A 17,264-nucleotide genomic window follows, 5' to 3' on the forward strand; every position below is an offset into this window, starting at 1 on the left:
CTCTTAAATGTATGAATATGAGGCCCCCTGGACTGCATAAGCAGCTGCAACACCTGCATGTTATCTGCAGACCTAAGTTCAATGTACCCAGAGATACTGTCACTTCAACCAAGTTTACCGACCACTCTAGAGTAGATTCCACTCAGTTGCATCGATGTTATGAAGATTTGATGCTGATGCTGTGAAAAGTTCAGATGGGTGGTTTATGCTCCCTTATCTGTGAGAGGAAGGTCACGGTGTCAGGTCCTACAGCAGCTGTATGTTCTGCTGAGGTTTTCTCGAGCTACTGTGACCAAAAGATCACGGGGTCATGCTGGTGACACGTAGAAACGCTGTAAACATGTCATCCATCTGCACATACACAGTGATGAGGGGTGAATCAAATTGTCAGACTGCCATGTTGTATAACATCAACTCAGGTTGTCTGACAGCCTCAGCACAACGTTAAAAAAAACCACGTAAAAAAAAAAAAACTGAAGGCTGAACCATCCATCCATCCATTTCCTACTGCTTATCCAGGGGGCTGGAGCCTTTCCCAGCTGCCTTCAGGCGAGAGGCAGGGTTCACCCTGGACAGGTCACCAGTCCATCCCAGGGCCAACACATAGAGACAGACAACCATTCACCCTCACAGTCACACCTACAGTCAATTTAGAGTATCAATCAGCCTCGTCCCCTCTTGATGTCTTTGGACTGTGGGAGGAAGCTGGAGTACCAGGAGAGAACCCACGCAGGTACAGGGAGAGCACAAACCCCAGAAAGATCCCGTGCTCGAACTTGGGCTCGAACTCGGAGCCTTCTTGCCTCCTTTTCAAGCGACAGTGCAAACCACTGCACCACCGTGCTGCCCAAGGCTGAAGTATTGTGTGTGATTTACAGAAGCATGTTAATAGAAGTTTAATGATTCCTTCATGTGCCATTAAATGATAGATTATCGTACATTAACCTCTTGTTCAATTATGCACGAGTACAGCTGTACTCAAGGATACAATCACAGCTGCTGCAGTGCAGGGAGCTGTGGGCGTAGACACCAATGTTTACAGTCTTTCACTTCATTCTTTGAATGAGAGGCACATAATGCCTGTCTGCTTCAGGAGTTTGAACAACTCAAAATAGAAAACGTCATTGTTTCATAAGCAGGGGTGGCTGGGTTTTCTTCTTCTCCAGTTTTCCCTCAGGAATAATATTTCAATTTATGTTCAGGGCTTTACAAAATTGTTGGTACAGACGATAAAAGAAAAAAAAAACACTAGAGAGGAAAGTGCAAAAACATTAGTTTAGAACGTGTGCTTTGTTGTTGCCATGTGCCTCAGTCTAAAAGTATTCCTGAATAAAAGGGGGTGTGCCACTCTTCACTCCCCCCCCCCTCATAGTTTTGATGGAGTGGTTACATAACGTAGCCCACCATCCAGCCAGTAGGTAGCCCTCCTGATACAATAATGTCAGCTGAAATGTGTGGCGCAGTCGTGCACGTGCATCGGGGGGTGTGTAAGCGTCCCTCTCCTCCATCCACGCCCCCTAGATCTGTTATCCAGTCCTCCCATAGGTTCCATGCAAAGGTAGCAGAGAGACCGGGAGCTTTATAAAGACCCACTCGGTTCCGTCGGACTCGCTGCACGTTTTGTTTCTCCACTCTTTCTTTGGTTTCTGTCAGCACACACACATCAAAATGCCCAGCAAGAGGAAGAAGAATAAGCGCCGCATGAGGAGGGTGGTAAGTGGTGTCAGGCGCATACGTTTTCATCATGAATTTTCTCGAATATTGATTTCAAAATGGACTAAATAGGGAAGAAACCTTAGTCTGGCGCGGTTGAAGTCTGGTTTCTATGTTCATGTTGGTTTCCCTGACTTTTTTTTGTTGACGTTTTATTCGCGGTTGTTTTTGAAAAAGACAAACAACAACAACATGCCATCGGGATCCTTGATAAATAAACGTTCATATTTGCTGCAAACATTGGCGCTTTTAAAAAAAATGAAATTGAATTAGTCGTTTAAGAAATGTGTAAATGACTTTAAGTTTTCATCAGCAGCTTCTCGAGTGTTTTTATCATATCACTATCACAAGTGTCTGTACAATTTGTTTATTGTTTTTACGCGAACGCTGCCCCAAAAAATCGTGCGTAAAATCGGACAAAATCTTCAAATCGCAACAAATTACACTTAATAAATGAGAAAAATACTCACGCAGCCTCAGTAATTAAGATACGTTGGACTCTATTATAGCTGAAAGAGACAAAGAAAATGATTCCCTGCTTTGATTGAATCTGGTGCGCTGTGCGTTTCGAGAGCAGCGTGCTTCCATGTGCTGTCGAGGGGGTGGGGGGTTATAAGTTTATATCCTCTCATCCCAAATGCTTCACAGTCACAGATTTAATGCGTTTATGTCTTTTGATGTGTTGTTTTCATTTGCAAACCTTAGAAATGTTCTATTTACCCCCCCCCCCCCAACAGTCACAGTTCTTTCACAGGAGCATGATTGACTTGCTTAGATTAATTGCCACCAAATCATTATGCATGGAGACAGTGATAAATAATGCACACACACACACACACACCCTGGCCCTCCATGCATCGCTCTGTAGATGGAAGAAGTTCTAGTTCTGTACATTCAGTGCCTAAAGAGAGTTTGTAGGTGTGGCAAGACAAGGGGAGGTTAGAGGGAAGGGAGTGAAAAAAAGTATAGGTTCCAATTACTGGCAGGGCAAAGGTTATTCAATCAGTAAACCCCTCTCTTTCATTTTCCCTCAAATATAAAGACTTGAATTGCAATTATTTTCAGATGTCAATTCAAAAATATTCCTTTTTAATACTTTGGAGCACAGTATCTGGCATCTAACCTCTCTCTCTCTCTCTCCCCTTCTCCCTCTCCCTCTCCTGTTGCCTTAAGCCTCTCACTTCCTGGCCAGTCCCTGACTCCCAACACCACACAACTTTATTTGGTAGTGAGTGGACTGGAATGTCTTGCCAGATTGGAGTCTGCACATTCTCCCTGATTCTCTGAGACAGCACAGATAAAAATGGCCTCTGATGTAACTTACCAATCAGAGATAGCAAGAGGAGCCGAGTGCCTCTGTCACTGCTGCCCTCTGAGAGTGAAAATGCACAACGGGGGATGAAACATATTTTGGTGCTTTTTTCTTTTTTTTTTTGGGATACATTTTTACAGTGTGGTAATGAGAGTTGGATTTTTCAGGTGGTAGGCTAGTTGTGGGCTGTGACAAGGGAGGGCTTGTTTTGATAGCTGGGCAGCATATGCACACTAGAATTTGTATGCGCACACATCCACACACACACACACACGGTCTGTTGGCTTGCAGCGTTGGTCTAACCCTGCAAATGCCTAACTGGCTGTCGGTGTAACAAAAGCATTTTCGGAGAGTGATTGTAACCTGATTATAACCTGATTATGATGTGATTAGGCCCACTGTCTGGCTTGCGGGGCACCCATCAGTGCTGCTGACTCGCACAGTTTCCGTTCCCGCTTCACCAGACCTGTCAGGTCGGTTCTGATTCACCTAATTAGCTCCCATTATCTAAGTAACTTTGCTGGGCCCACTCCCAGTTACCCAGTCCCTCCCTCCAATGGTGGGCACTCAGAAAACCTCCATTAAAGCTCGAGGGGGTTTTGTCTGAAGCTGAAAAACATGCTGAAATTGGCTGGGAAGGCATCCCTGGTATTCGTGCTGACAGACGTGTGCTAGAATGAACAACAGACTGACAACATCAGTATCTGGGGTCCTCTGGAACAATTGGAACCCAAACACCCGTAGTGCCATTTCCAATCCGTTCTTTATCTGATTTTTTTTTTTTTTTTTTAACATTTGTCTCTATCAAGTTGAATTTCCCATTTCTTTACTTTGACAGTTTTTGTAAATTATGTTGTGGTATCACAATGTGTATCGTATCAAATGACTATACTGTAAAATCGTATCATGATCGTTTCGACTTTCAAGCTTTAAATGGAATATTAAATGACTCTAAAGTTCTTTAAATGTTTGCAAAGATTTTATTGCTGCAGAGAAATAAAAGGTGGTTTTAAGACATCAATAATTCCCCTGACAATTTTTTGGTTGTCCTCCGTGCAGCAAGCCCAGAGGCGAGCCCTTGAAGAGCAGCATGCCTCCAACCCTCCAGTCAAAGCCACTCCTGGTATCGCAGTGAGTGCACCACCTGCAGCGACCCCAAAGAAAGTTGCTAAACCTCCTGCACCTCCCAGAGAAAAGGTCCCAGTAGCAGTTCCCATTGCTGTCCCAATTGTGGAGACCCCCAAAGCAGAACCAAAACCAGTTGTGAAAGAACCCGTCGTAGAGCCCGTCCCAGTTGTGATAGAAGCACCAAAGCCCAAGCCCGTGGTGTTGGAACAGACTCTCGCGGAAGTTGAGGTTAAAGTCCCAGCCTCGGTCCCTGAAGCACCACCAGTCATTGAGGCACCACCAGTCATTGAGGCACCACCAGTCATTGAGGCACCACCAGTCATTGAGGCACCACCAGTCACTGAGGCACCAGTTGTCATCGAAACACCAGAAGTCATCAAGACACCACCAGCACTCCCTGTATTTGAAAACGCCATAGTCCAGGAGGCTGAACCCATTATTGCTGAACCAGTAACTGAGGTAAGAATCGTTTCCTTGTCAATGGGTTTGCATGCACTGTTGTTATAGCTTGATTGAATCATTTAGTAGTTGTGCCACTACACAATTGCAGGGTATTTCCACCGCAGAATCAGTAGGTGGCGTTATGCTCCTCTTTTAGCTGGTTACTGCTTCAGCTATTGCGTTGCATACCAAACAAGTCACTAAGGGGAATCCCTGTTGAACAGTGGACTTGAATTTCAAAGGTTGGTTAAAAAAAAGAGAGAACAGATTTACAGGGCTGCGCTGTGGACTTCCTGATTAGATACCACAGCGGTATGTAGGACTGGAGTGCCTTGGTCAATTTGGAACCACTTAAAGGACATACATCCCTGAATGCATGGATCCTAAACCACACGGTCTTTGGATGCAAGTCTGACTTCAACAAAAAAAATGATATTTTTTTTTTAAGTTTTCAGTCAGTCTGATATCTTACCATCTATTTTAAAAATCCAGTTTTAGTTGGACTGACACACACAGTTTTTTTTTTTCCTAATATTGAGTAAGAACACTAACTCAGGGGAATTGATATTTGTTTTCACATACAGTGTATAATGATTTGGTCTTGTATTAACTTCTCCTGAATGTACTTTTGAGATTGTTAATAAGTCTACGCTATCCTCACTTTTACGAAAATCAATCCGTCGTGATGCATTGATTCCCAATATAGATCTGTAGGTGGCTCCCATAAGGTTAGCTAGTTTCTTGGTAGCGCACTAAGCTTTTGGGTACAGCGTGTATCTGTGCTCGTTAGCTGTGATTCTTGATGGTCTAATGTGCTGCATGGAAACATCCAGTAAATCTTGGTCATTTTCCACAGCATAGTGATTGCCAGGAAACATGTATTTCACTGTGTGAGTGCAAGTTTGAGTTTGTACTATATGTTGGTTGGTGACAGAGAATGTGCTGTGGCTGGGTCCTTATGGAAGGGGAGACGTGGGGCTGGTGGAGGGGGTGGGGGTGGACTGGGAGGCAGAAGGAACAGCATGTTCCATTCAGTAAAGAGGTGGAAAGTAAGGGGACCATGGGCTTTATCAGTGTGAGACTGGGCAAGGCCTTTTCAGTTGTCTCTATACATTATGGCTCCCGTCACACTTCTTTGCTCGTCTTTGCATGCCTTTTATATTTTATGTCTATTTAAAAGGCATTTTGAATATATTACAGGCAGTGAAGGATTGAATGCATTTCCATTCATCACTGAGCTGCATAAGTAGCTTATGTTTCATGGGACATATGGCAAAAAAATATTTTCACCCGTGTTGAGACTTTTACTCAGTTTTAGCTTTTCACAAACTTCTTCATCATTAATCGTCATTCAGTTTTCATATCTATAGTTCCTGCGCAAAGTTCTTGGTGTTGCAATGGAGCCTACGCATCCATTCCTTCCTACGAAGGTACGGAATATATAGTGTGTGTCATGCGACCATCCATGTACACGTGGTAGGAACATAATGTTCAGTTTCAGCCAACCAACTGTATGCTGCACACGCACAAGGCACACATACATGTACAATAGTGTGACGATAAAAACTCATTGTACATACACACTCATGCAACTGCATTTCAAAGCCTTTGTTCCCAGTAACTGAGCCATGATCACACGTGGTACACACATGCATACATACATGTGCTCCCAGGTGTGTCTATGTGCATGTTCGGATCACCATGCTGTCCAGAATGCATAGAATTGTCATGGCACGACAGCGTGAATTTTAAAATTTGAGAAACAGACACATGTTATACAATACTCTTGGCTAATCCTCTGCGACCCAGTCCAGTCAGCATGTATGCTCTTTAGCCGGAGGTTTGGTTTGTCACCTCTAACCCCAAAGTGTTATGCTCAACGTGCTGAGCAATACAAGATAAACGGGGGGGAGAGATTTGCCCTGAAGGCTTTAAAGACTTCGTGGGGGTTGTGAAAGGTTCTAAAATGTTTTTTTTGTTTTTTTTAGATCTTACAAATACATTTTGTCACTTGTAAAAGGTGACAGAGAACTGAAAATGTATAAAAGCGAAGGAACTAAAAGCTTTCTACTAGAGAGCCCTCAAGGATAACTTCACCCTCGTGCATGCGGGACGAAAAAAAAAGCAGTTCCTATAGGATGTTGACTGGCCATCATTGTGGCGTTGTTACGCTACGGTGGTATCCACCCCCTCTGTCCCTCCGTCCCTGAGCACACCGCCCACCTCGCATTTCCCTCCCTTCTCGCCTTGCTCCTTCTCAGTTCCTTCACAGCTCGCAGATGTGCCACATTCAGCTCGGGCTCGCAAGCAGGCACAGACACTCATGCATCACACACTTAGAGCTGCAAACACATCCAGTTGCAGGTTGGATGTATGGCGCAATTGAAAAGACGTTGATGAACTCTGATACTGTTGCACCGTTGAGCTCTATTAAACGGCTTATAAATTGAGACACTTGAGGCCTCAGTTCTGCATTTAAATGCACCTTCTGTGACACCATTCGTTAGTCAGTTAATACATTATAGAAGCAGAGCCGGGTGTAAATGGGGCTCATATTCAGCTGGCTTCGGGGCCAAAAAGATGCGGCCCCGCCACTTCTGGATGTTAGCACCGAGTCTCAGGTGAGTAGAAATTCACAATAATAACCAGTCTCCAGACCTGTTGTGAGTATTTCATGTTTCTGTGGTCTCAAGTGGAAGGGTTGGGGGGGGGGGGGGGTTGCAGGGGGGCGTGGCTCTAGCTAAAGCTGAACATTTTGTACCAGCTTGCTCCATCCTTATTCCCCCTCCTCCTCGCTCACCCCTCTTTTTCCTTGTGAATTCACTGTCCGTCATCACCCTCACTTACCACCCCCTCCACTTCAACTTCCTTTCTCTCTCCCTTCAATCCTTTCGACTTCATTCTTTCTGACCCCCCCCCCCCCCCCCCCCCCCCCCCCCCCCCCGTTTACCCATTCTTTTTCTTACTGAGTCCACGCTCTGTCATCAGTACTTCTCTGGGGTATTGGCAGGTTCTGTGTTGGCTCTATTGAGTTCTATATTGGGATGTGAGGGGATGTTTGTTTGTGGTCAGTTTAGACTTTGGAATTTGGTGTGTTGAGAAGAGGAGCTTATATGCAGCTGTTGTAACCTTTTCAGTAAAGGCAAATGTCAGTGTCATGTGCGTTTGTGCTCAGGTTAGTGAGCATGCAACCTTGATGCAGTGACCAGAGAGAGAGAGAAACAAGAACGTGTAAAGTTTGTGGGTTGTTGTTTTTACATTTGTGGAAAAGCACATTGGGACCTCCACCCCACCCCTCCCCAATAGGCATACACTTCCTGGCAACTTTATTGAGAGCATGTAGGGCATTTTAAACTAGATTAATAAACAGGAAACTCGTCCACTTACTTTTTACAGCTTGAATTTGGCGAAAGATTGAACCAGTAATGGTAAAATGGCATGTTCACTAATCTGTCTGTTGTTTGAGGTGTACACTGTGCTCTTGTTTTTTGGCGTGAATGTTGGCCATTTTTCTCAGATTAGCTTTGGTTTGTGATGTATTTCTCTCAAGTTGGCCCCTGTGAGACGGGAGTTGTATATGGTTTCGTACAAAATGTTCTGATCCTGGGACAGGCTGAAGGGGAGACTGAATATACACGTGTGTGTGTGTGTGTGTGTTTGTACTTAACTGCCAAGCCAAAGATGGCCTTTTGCCTGGCCTGCTCCCCTCTTCCCTGCACCTCCTCCTTACGTTCCCCTATAACATCCCTCTAAAGCCATACGTTGACATGTACCCTTCTGGACTTCATGTTTGTCCACTTGGCTTTTATCCAGCTCTTGTGCAAACCTCAGAGGAGTAGATTCCACACCTTCGAGTAGCATAGCGCCAGGAAGGAGGAGGTACAGTCCATTTGAGCTTTTAAACTGTCTTCACTGTGAGTTTTCACCCTCTTAAAACTTGATAAAAAGATGAATTTGGTCCAGATTAAGTGGCAGCACCAGCCTTGTCCTACATTGAAGAAGGATTTGGTACAAAACAAGCTAAATAATTCAGCGTTGTACTATGAATGTTTAAAATATTTATATGCTTTTCCCTGTGATTGCCAGTGTGGCTCAGTGCACTCGGCTGCACATTGGGGGCTGCTCGTGGCTTCCTACTTGCTAGTGAACTGGTTACAGCAAGAAAGGAAAGTATGGAGGTGATCCATCATTATCTGGGCATGGCAAGCCACTAGAAAAGAACATTAACACAGTATTTATATTGTAAGACCATTTGCTTGGATAAATGCTTACCTCTCTAAACCCAAATACCATTATACAGTGGTCATAAAAATGTTTTAAATTTGAGATTGGGACCTGAGAATGAAGGGCAGATAAATAATCCAAAAGAATTCTTTGTAGAGGATGTGTCAGAAGAGGGCGCACAAACTCCTCATTATGTAATTGGTTGTAACATTCCTTTCGGGTGCATAATGCACCATCTCATCTTGTTAAACGCAGCAGTGTGCTTTTTGTTTGTTTTGTAGGCATGTATGTTTCCTGCCAGTGTGAATTTATGATCTGAAAACATGTCAAAAAGTACATTTTGTTCTGGGATTAAATTTCTCTTTTTAATAGTTGAAACATTTTACCGAGGGGAAAAAGAAACCATAGCGACAGCGTAACCATTAACGATTTTTAATTGGCCGTAACGGCTTCCTGAAGGGGCTTTTCACAGCAGTGGCTATTTTTAGACAATTCAGCATTTTTTTTTCTCTCTTTCTGTTATAGATCACACCCCCAGCGAACGCTCCAGTGGAGATTCCAGTGGAGGCTCCTGTTGAGATTGAGGTAAAGTATTTCCTCCTTTTTTTTTTTTTTTTTTTTCTCAGTGAACAAATACAAATGCTCAGTCCCTTAACTTGCTCAGGCAGTTGCAGTGTGGAATAGGCCAGAGGCATGTTACATGTTACATAACATGATGGATTTCATGTGAGGCCGTCTTTACATGACAGAATCTTAAATGTATGATTTGAAGAGGGGCAGCAGAAGCATCGCCCCAGAGGAGCAGGGATTTATCTCCGATCATACATTGATTGGATTTCGAAGATGTCTGGAAGGTTGTTGTTTTTTTTTCCATCCCTCTAAATAAATAAATTCCATTGTCCCAGAAAAATACATAAAAAAAACATAGCTGCCATCTAAACTAGTGATTTAACTTAGGAAAAAAAAACAGTGCATTTGTTGAGAACAGAAAGTGGCAACGTCATCGCACAGAAGTGTGCGTGAAACCACAGCTGCACAGATTTTCCACTCAGGTTTTATAACGTGTCGGTTGACAAAAAACAAAGCTCGCAATTGAAAAGTGTTAAATGTTTGTGTGACTTAAGCGTCTGGCTTAATGAATGAATATACACACGCAGTGCCTCAGGTTTGGTTCTCTTACATAACACAAGGCTAAGATCATAATTTGGCGAACAGGAGAGACATCCTAAGAAGAATGAAGCAAGAAAAACAAATTGTTTAAATTAAATGTATTGTTTAAATTAAATGTATTGTTTTTTTATGAGTACATTGTTTTTTCATGGAGTTACAAACAGCCTCACAGAGTTTGCTTTTATGTGTTTTTGTTGTTGTTGTTGGTTTTTTTTTTTAAATTATGCAGGTTCATACAGAGGTCACTAAACTCACAGCCACCGAGACTGAACTGGTAAGGTTGAATATTTTTATGATTGCATGGCTTGATGTTATAGTTTTTTATTTTTATAAACGCGGTAGTTACAAAACATGCATAAGTCATTTTAATTATGTTCACGTGAGTAACTTTATCATTCATTTGTGATATGGAGGAATTGTTGCACACTCAGGGGTTCCCAAACTTTTCAGCTCAGGAGTCGTGCAAATAGAAGTGCAGGACTCTCAACCCCCACACTCCCTGGAGGTTGTTTAAGCACACAGTTGTTTGCACAAAAAAATGTTTTTTGTAAGCTCACGCACACACACACACACACACTTTGGGAACCCCTGCTGTAGTTGCATGCTGCATGGTTTCTTCATGTGCGCCATGTTGATTTTGCATGTGCAGGCACATAGTGCCATCGAGGCAGAGACCGAAAAGGAGGCCGAGGAAGAAGCGGCCACTGATGTTGAGGTAGCTGTCACAGAAGATGTCGCTGTACCCGCCACCACTGAGGAACCAGCGGTAGAAGCACTTACCAGTGAGCAGGTTTGTGCTGAAGCAGAACCTGTTGAGGTTATCGCAGACACAGTGGAGGAATCGGAGAAGGAGGAAAAGGAGGATATCACAGCTACGCCTGAGCCAGAACAAGAAGCTGAAACACTTATCAGTCCTGCAGCCGCAGCTGTAGAGGAGGAGGATGAAGCTGAAGTAGTAGTGTTGGCTGAAGAACCTCCAGAGCCAGTTGCAATCCAAGAGGTGCTACATGAATACAACTACTTTTCTCTTTTTTTGCATGTTTTCCCTCCTACTAGATTCTTCTTGGGGGCTCATCTGTTGCTTGTGTGTTGCATGCAGTGTGAATATTTGTGTTGAATTTTCCAATCATTTATTTATTCTTCTGTTTGTCAACACTCACTTTCCTCATCTTGGAATTGGTCCGCTGAGATATTAAGCGTTTAAAATGCTCCGTGGATTATCAAGTGCTTTCATTGCTTCGTCTGTTTTTCTGGAATATTTGATTTTTTTTTTCAGTAATTTATTTCAAAATGGAAGGTGGCACAGTGGTGCAGTGGTTAGCACTGTCACCTCACAGCAAGAAGGTTCCGGGTTTGAGTCCCGGCTCAGGCACCGGATCTTTCTGTGTGGAGTCTGCATGTTCTCCCTGTTCCTGTGTGGGTTCTCTCTGGTACTCCAGCTTCCTCCCACAGTCCAAAGACATCAAGAGGGGACGAGGCTGATTGATACTCTAAATTGACCGTAGGTGTGACTGTGAGTGTGAATGGTTGTCTGTCTCTATGTGTTGGCCCTGTGATGGACTGGTGACCTGTCCAGGGTGAACCCCGCCTCTCACCTGAAGGCTGCTGTGATAGGCTCCAGCCCCCCCTCGATTCTTAACAGAAATAAGTGGGAGAAAATGGATGGATGGATTTAAAAACGGAATTAAATCAAACTCTAATACAGATTTTGTTTTTGTTTACATCAGCAAATCCCTGCCCAAGCGGTGGAAATCGTAGCGGTGAGTTTGTTTTTGTTTTGTTTTTAGCTTTCTTTTGTATTGCAGAGGAGCATTTGTTTTGGGTTCATTTTGTGTTTAATGTCATTATCCAGAGTGTGTAATTTTATTTGATCGATCATTTTCCTAAAATGGTTTCCCTCCAGGTTCCAGAACCCATCCCTGTTCCAGTCGAAGAACCAGAAGCCCCCAAGGTAAAACATTAAGGCTTTAACAATATTAATCTCATTCTATCTCATCGCCTGAGATCTCCTTCTTTTTCACAGCGTTTACTTTAGCTGTTGGCTCTTCAGATTTTTGACAGGAAATCATCTTCCCCCATTTTAGAACATGCGTTTACATAAACACTCTGCCTTTTTGCCAGTAGTCTGCAGGCCTCTTGAGCCCGCTGGACTCTTTTCTCACGTTTCTCTGTGTCTCTCCAGGATGTCGCTGACGTGGTGGTCGACGATTTTGTTGTGACAGAATCGGCGACGGCGGTGGAGACGGCCATTGCTGAATCCGCCGTTGTTGAACAGGTGAGATATTACAACTGTCTGTCTTTCAAAATATATCCAGCAGAAACGGTGTCAGCCAGCCGTGCTCCTTTCACCGCAAACATCTTGACTCGTCAAGGTGGAAACATTGATAATTCACAATACGTACCAGCGAGCATGCTCAGTCTCAAAGCCCCACATGTGGCTCAACGAAACTGAATGCAGCTATTATGAATGTTGAATCCACCTGTGCTTTTCACGCTTTGTCTAGTCAGAATGTTTGCTTTGAAATGCTTTATTGCTGAAAATCCCGTGAAATTTAGGTCTTGTTCAGGCTGCAGGCAAAGCTGAGGCTTCTCAAATCAGAACTTTTCCTGCCCGTAAAGTTATTTTTCAATCAGATTTGTTTCTTCCAACAAAACACGAGCTTGATACGGTTAGTTTCCATGCAGAAATACTGACACAAGACACTTTGAAATTCATTTTTAGAGTCTAAAATTCATTTGTTAAAAACTGATTTTCATATGGTTTTTGGTTATTCAGACTGTTTTAAATCAATCTGGATACAATTTTATCCTGAAAATCAGATTTAGACTGGTAGTCTAAACAAGGCCTTGGAGGTGGCAGGTTGTAAGAAACAAATGCAATGCTGCCTGATGGATAGATACTTCAATCATGGAGGTGATCCAATATTAAATCAATTCATTTTCTTTCTTTAAGTTAAACCTGGTGCATTTTTGATATTGAGGATTGGTCGGTTTGCACCATTATCATGATCACCGCTCTTTTCTAACCTTATTGTGGATTTAGGAAACTGTTGCCGTCACTGAAATACTCAGCACCCAAACAGAATCTATGATCGTGGACCCCATCGTGCCACCACCCGCCCCCCTTGCAGAGGAAATGCTCATTGTGAGTTACTGTCAGACTTCTCCATACAATAACAGTCTATGAGCCCTTAGGCTTGCACTAACGGACTCTCTTTTCTAACGGACTCTATATTCTGGATATGCAGTCAGAAGAGAAAAAGTCAGAAATCTGTGACGTACCCTGTCAGATGCAGCTTCCCATGGACCCTATGCAGCTCAACTCAATGGTACATCAGTTCAATTTAAAACAAGAGGCAGTTACTTTTATAAAAGTACTCATTTAATGTAGAGTCCAATTTATATCAATGTTGTAAGTTGTTGATCAGACGTGATCATTTCTCACTCAGCCAATCAAATGTCTTGTTTATTGTTCAGGAGGTGTCAGTGGAGACGGCGCTGAATGGACACGTCGTTCCAGAGCTCTCCATTGAGGGCTAGAACTACATCACACAAGACCTTATTGTCTTTGTAAGTTGAGATCATTTTAAACTGTGACAATAAAGCTATTGCAGTAGTGGAATGATAAGAAAACAGAATTGAGCAATAGGAAAAATACAAGCTTTTTATTTTTGCTGCCATCGTGAGTTGATTCAAATATTTGCCATCTTATTTTTTTTTTCTTTTTGTCTGACCAAAACTATAACATTCTCTTCATCTCTTTTCAGATTCCCCAGGGCCATTTGGTAGACTCCAAGCTTTACTGGAATTCAACCAGCTGACCGTCTTTATTTTTTTAGGGCTTATGACAGTATCGCCAGGAAATTGAAGGGACATCCATTCTTTGAAGTGCCTTTCCTGCCCTGGTTCCTGTCAAGACACCAAACACGATGTCAACATGCCAAAACTGCCCGGGGCAGCAGCTCAGACTGTAGTCATAAGCGTGCAGAAATGGAAACATATTGTTGCTCCTTTCCATCTGTTTTTTTTTTTTTCTCCCTTAAAAATCATGTACAGTGACTGTGCATTAACAGTGGAAGCAGAAGTGATTCCTTGAAACATGAACAGCAAATGGTCTTTATGTTGGTTTTACTAGCTATTCCTGATGTCTCCGCAACATCTGTTTCACGTACTCAACGCGCTGTCGCATCGATGAATGTGGCTGTAGTTTTTACGTGGGCCCATGTTCATAAGGATGGATGTTTCTCTGCCCCCCCCCCCCCCCCCCACCAAGAGTTAGCTCGTTAGGCTCTTTTTACTCACCTGACCTTTTAGCCTGAGTCTCTGTCCACTGTCCTCACTGCCTCAACGAAGTGCCAACGCTTACATTAGGCTAGAACATCTTAGAACAGTACTTTTCATGGCCACTGGAGACATTTTGAGGTGACGAGCTCAGGTCACTTTTTTTTCCTTGTACTGTTTTTTTTTTTTTTTTTTCCTCCTTTTCTAACTAATTTTGTATTGACCATATGATGTGCTACAGTTTTGTGCTCAAAAGTCCAGCTGTGGAGGGGAGATGTGATCACCAGTGGAGAGTTGATGGGCTTTCGGTCAGCTGTCTTGACCTTTTGAAATAAAGCTGTAATCTCATCGTGATGATGGAGTGTGCGTTTTCCTGTCTGTTCACACACAAAAATATCTTGAACAGGAAGCCAAAGAGAGAAAAAACAACGTATGTGTGGTGTTCACTCACCAAGTGAGCTTGATTTGTAATAATCTCTTGGCAGATTTTAGATAAAGGAGCGGCTGCGTTTTCTAACTTCAAAGCTTTTGAAAGTGTGTATAGATTGAGAATCGTAGAATTCTAACTACTACACAAAATATGTGCAGAGTTAACAGATCCCACCAGGGACAGGAACGTGCTTAGAGTCCAGTATGTCCTACTAATGCTCAGTATGCAAGATGCTTGGTGAATAGTGTGGCCAAACTTCTAGAAACTGCTCAGCGTTGCAACATAAGGCTGCTGAAAAGTGTCCATGTTCCTGTAGTTGTCCGAAGCCCACGTCACTCCACACCTTAACCCCGCCAGCACCATGATCCACTCCGCAACTGCATCCACATCGACACACCACTTGCCAACATGCCAAAAATGTCCTGTGCAGAACTTCATCGATCGTGTGCATTAGCCCACGGAAAGTGTGTTCCCGCGCAGGAGGGCAGGTCAGGTCAGGTCAGGTCAGGACAGGCGTTGTACAGAGCACAGGTTCTCTGGTTGTTCAAACCACATCAGCTGTCACTAGGTGGTCACAAACAGACACGTGGTCGATGTGTTTGTTGGAGCTGTTGTCTGAGATGGCTGAGTGAAGATGTGTATTTACTGCTGCAGCAATTTGCATAACTGACATGCCTACATGAGAATTGCCCTTTCCTTGGTAACTGATGACATTTTTAGCATTGTGATATGAAAATTCTGGAAGATTTGTGACCTTAACTAACTCCTTTCATATGGAACATCTGTGTTGTGATCGTGACTTCAGCAGCAGCTTGATTCTCCACATCTGTGCTAGAGAGGGCAAATAAACAACCGCTTGCTAAATCATTTCTGGGAAGAAGTTAAAAGACACCTTTGAACATCCAAAACAATTGATTGTGACTGAATCAAAATGAAATTTAAAAAAAAAAGTGTTGCATTAATATAAATTACAGTTCAAAGTTTGGACACACCTTCTCATTAAATGGTTTTCTATATTTTCATGACTGTTTACATTTTAGATTCTCACTGGAGGCATCAAAACTTTCAATGAACACATATGGAATTGTGTAGTAAACAAAAGTGTGAAATGACTCAACACGTTTTATATTTTAGATTCTTCAAAACAGCCACGCTTTGCTTTGCTTACTGCTCTGCTCATTCTTGTCATTCTCTTTTTGAGCTTCATGAGGTCGTCACCTGAAATGGTCCAACAGTCTTGAAGGAGTTCCCAGAGATGCTGAGCACCTGTTGGCCCTTTTACCTTCACTCTGCAGTCCATCTCATCCCAAAACATCTGGATTGGGTTTAAGTCAGGTGACTGCGGAGGACAGCTCATCTGGTGCAGCACTCCATCACTCTCCTTCTGGGTCAAAAAGCCCTTACACAGCCTGTAGGTGTGTTTGGGGTCGTCCTGTTGAAAAATAAATGAAGGTCCAACTAAAAACCGGATGGGATGGGGTGTCACTGCAGGACGCTGTGGGAGCCATGCTGGTTCAGTGTGCCTTCAATTTTGAATAAAAACACATTCAAAATTTTCACAATTTTCTGGACTGACTGACCCTCAGTTCTTAAAGTAATGATGGACTGTGGTTTCTCTTTACTTAGCTGATTGGTTCTTACCAGAATATGAATTCTACCAGTTGTAAATAGAGCTGTCAGCTGTGTACCAACCTGACTTCTGCACAACACAACTGATGGTCCCAACCCCATTAAGAAGGCAAGAAATTCCACAAATGAACCCTGACAAGACGAACCTGAGAGGTGAAAACCAAACCAGGTGATGACATCATGAAGCTCAGTGAGAGAAGGCCAAGGGTTTGCAGCTCTGTCAGCGAAGCATAAGGTGGCTACTTCGAGGAATCGAAAATATAAAACATGTTTAGAGTTATTTAACAATTTTTTTCTTTGCTACCTAATTCCATATATCTTCCTTCATATATTTGATGTCTTCAGTTCGCTAACCCCAAAACGTAAAAAGGGACGACCTAGACTGAATTAATAAGTCCATGGTAGGTGTTACCAACATCCAAATACAATGACATCACGACACATTCGTTTCAATTTTATTGGATACATTCAAAAGATGAGACTAAAATAAAGACAGTAAAAAAAAACAAACAAACAAAACACAGAAATATTTCCCTCAGATCAAATGTTTAATTATTAGTTGGGTTTTTTGCATTGAAATCTACATTCATATTAGCATGACGGAATTTGGTACAGTTAACACTGCGATATGTGGTGGTCTCCCTCTTGAGGATCATACTGTTATTAATGGAGAGTTTCCGCTAAACCTGAAGCATCAGTGTATTTTCTTTTCTTTTACTGCTCCCCCCCAGTTAGAATTTGAACAAAATGTCACGAAGCAAAAAAAACAGCAACAGTATCGGTTCCGTTAACAGAGAATTAAAAGAAAATAAAAGTTAAAAAAAGAAAAGACTGATGAAACAAAGAACAAATAATAAACTAGTATGTATATATACATACACACATATACGTATATATATATACACATATATATATATACATATACATATATATACA

General features: G+C 42.7%; 1 protein-coding gene across 2 annotated transcripts; it reads left to right on the plus strand.

Moving 5' to 3' along the window:
* Nucleotides 1-1,542: 1,542 nt before the first annotated feature.
* On the plus strand, nt 1,543-14,623 carry LOC147260215 (uncharacterized). Of its 2 annotated transcripts, XM_086206680.1 has the most exons (12): nt 1,545-1,713; nt 4,085-4,612; nt 9,344-9,403; nt 10,218-10,262; nt 10,638-10,988; nt 11,716-11,748; nt 11,892-11,939; nt 12,171-12,263; nt 13,032-13,133; nt 13,237-13,317; nt 13,466-13,558; nt 13,756-14,623. In XM_086206680.1, exons 1-11 carry the CDS (start codon nt 1,669-1,671, stop codon nt 13,526-13,528), a joined length of 1,449 nt encoding a protein of 482 aa, XP_086062806.1. In that variant the 5' UTR covers nt 1,545-1,668; the 3' UTR covers nt 13,529-13,558; nt 13,756-14,623. The 2 variants fall into 2 exon arrangements, with proteins under 2 accessions (XP_086062807.1, XP_086062806.1); XM_086206681.1 differs by lacking the exon at nt 10,638-10,988 and having other exon boundaries at nt 1,543-1,713.
* The last annotated feature ends 2,641 nt before the right edge of the window (nt 14,624-17,264 follow it).

The sequence above is a fragment of the Aulostomus chinensis genome, chromosome 6 (assembly GCF_037954235.1).
Source record: "Aulostomus chinensis isolate RoL2024-O1b breed Wild chromosome 6, RoL_Achi_v1.0, whole genome shotgun sequence".
Lineage (NCBI taxonomy): Eukaryota > Metazoa > Chordata > Actinopteri > Syngnathiformes > Aulostomidae > Aulostomus > Aulostomus chinensis.

Coding starts and splice junctions, on each gene's coding strand:
- LOC147260215 (XM_086206680.1), top strand. CDS start 1,669: ATGCCCAGCAAGAGGAAGAAGAATAAGCGCCGCATGAGGAGGGTG. Junction 9,404..10,217: donor AGGCTCCTGTTGAGATTGAG/GTAAAGTATTTC, acceptor TAAATTATGCAG/GTTCATACAGAGGTCACTAA. Junction 11,940..12,170: donor AAGAACCAGAAGCCCCCAAG/GTAAAACATTAA, acceptor GTGTCTCTCCAG/GATGTCGCTGACGTGGTGGT.